Source organism: Sinocyclocheilus anshuiensis, unplaced genomic scaffold (genome assembly GCF_001515605.1).
Source record: "Sinocyclocheilus anshuiensis isolate Anshui unplaced genomic scaffold, SAMN03320099.WGS_v1.1 scaffold283, whole genome shotgun sequence".
Classification (NCBI taxonomy): domain Eukaryota; kingdom Metazoa; phylum Chordata; class Actinopteri; order Cypriniformes; family Cyprinidae; genus Sinocyclocheilus; species Sinocyclocheilus anshuiensis.
In genome coordinates, this window is record NW_015549605.1 from 3,132,216 (window position 1) to 3,134,490 (window position 2,275).

A 2,275-nucleotide genomic window follows, 5' to 3' on the forward strand; every position below is an offset into this window, starting at 1 on the left:
TAATCCGTAATTATGTCCCCACTGGATGCAACAAATGCCTCGTTTATAATGGGTTTTAATGTTTTTGTCTCGTCGCTCCGGCCGGACAGGGCATCACAGTATGGTAAGGGGCGTAACATTTCTGTCACACGCTTGAGGTATTCGGCCAATCACAACGCACTGGATATAGCTTGCCAATCAGTGTACACCTCGCTTTTCAGACCGATGAGCTTTGTAAAAATCGACGCATTTCAGAAAGGCGGGGCATAGAGGAGAAACAATAATGTACAGTATGTAGAAAGTAATGGTTTTTTTTTTAACCTTAAACCGCGTAAACACATTTCATTACACCAAATACACAAAATAATGTTCTTTTTTAGCAACATCATATGACCCCTTTAAATACATACATGCATGTGTTTGTATTTATATATACATAATAAATATACACAGTATACACACATATATTATGTAAACAAAAACTTTTATTTTGGATGCGATTAATCTATAGCCTTTAGTAATCACTGAATGATTCCTTGACGGAAATCACAACTGCATTCATGTGACAATAACTCTCTTTCACAGAGGCCGGTTCCACACCCAGCGGGCAACGCCTCCTTGCCTCGCAGTGACCCCAACATCTCCACCCCCGACAAAGGTGAGCATGTGCATGTGAGCGTATGAATCTTCAGTCTGCCACCCAGCTGTGAGGAGGGTGGTCTGAAGTGACGGGGGTCTGGCGATTAGCGCTCTGGATCTGATGCTAGCCAACAGCTCGCCACTCCTGTGTGTTGTGACAGCTGTGACTGAACCACCAAAGAGGTGCACCAACAAACTCGCGCTTACTCTGATTGACAGGAAGATGTTGAGGAGATTTCGTCATCTTTATTTAAGGGGGGGGGTTTGAATATTGAATATTTTTGGGATATTTTTTCCATATAAGACATTAAATGGAAAATATATGTTAACGATCCAAAAAAAAAATCACATTTTTCTTTCTTCGTTTGATATATTTCCTATATATGTACCTGAAATGCATGTTTTGTGTGTGAAAGTGGTGAAGCCCGCACCAAGTAGCTGGAGTCTAGACATGCCGCTCTCTGATTTTAATGGAAAGTGTCCCCCTGTCCCTCCTAGACCACCGTACTCAGGTAAAGAAAGAAATCTGCTCCGACCGATCCTTTAGACTCACATAGATGTTTCCCAAGGCTTTTAACTCTCAGATCTTCCACTCTTCCACTCTAAAGTCTCCTGGTTTCTCGTTCGTCTTAACTTCTTCGTCTCTCTGCATCATGAGGGCTGTTGGTTGGACACATCAGTGAGAATTTGAAGATACTCTCTCCATATATTTAATGAGAAAAGGCACATCATCTAACCAACGGGATCCTTCCCACACACTCTTTTGTTTATAATCGTTCTTGATGAGCTTTCTTGCAGCATTTATGTCTTTAAACTGCATGACGTGTATTTAAACCTCAGTCTGCACGTTGCTGCTTCATTACCTTTCAGATGTTGGTCTGCGTTGTCTTTTCTGCATTGTCTTACTTTCGTTGTATGTATGTGTGTATTTATTTATTTTAATATAATTTATAACTAGTGTTTTTTATCATATTTGTATTATTTTTATATTAATTTCAATATGATAAATTACTGTTATTATATTTCATAACAAATTATTATATAGTATATTTATAGCTAGTATATTTACTATATTTCAAATTATATATTATATATAGTCTACTATAAATATAGTAGTTATAGCAACTATAACTAGTATTATGTAATATTTCGTATTATTTTTATACATTAATATAATGCTATTATTATGATGATGATGATGAACTATACAGTAACTAGTTTATTTTACATTTTTATTGTTTTTATATTATTTTATTTTTATATTAATTTGTTTTTATAAACTAAAAATAATAATAGTAATTATTAGGTATAATACTATATATATAATATAAAAACTGTTATTATTAATATAATAATATAATATATATAATAATAATAATCGTATTATTATGAAGTGACTTTCAGATCAAACTGAAACATACAGTAACTTATTTGACATTTTTATTATTTTTATATTATTTTGTATTTTAGCTTATATATAATAAATAATAATTAATACTACCTCTTATTATTATTATTATTATTATATAATGTTATTTATAATAATAACAGCAGTTATTATTATCATGATTATTATGAAGTACCTTTTAGGAATATAAATAGTGCAACTTCTTGATCAGTTTATCCCAAAAAAAAAAAAAAAAAAGAGAAACTTGTA

The 2,275-nt window shown here is 32.8% G+C and overlaps 1 protein-coding gene across 1 annotated transcript in view; it reads left to right on the plus strand.

The window, feature by feature from the left end:
- The window catches only part of LOC107658732 (dedicator of cytokinesis protein 4-like), a 117,769-nt gene that overhangs the window by 111,747 nt on the left and 3,747 nt on the right, over window positions 1–2,275 (plus strand). The window contains exons 47-48 of the mRNA XM_016447384.1: window positions 565–637; window positions 1,035–1,130. Coding sequence (XP_016302870.1) covers window positions 565–637; window positions 1,035–1,130 — 169 coding nt within the window. The remainder of the gene's footprint in view (window positions 1–564; window positions 638–1,034; window positions 1,131–2,275) is intronic.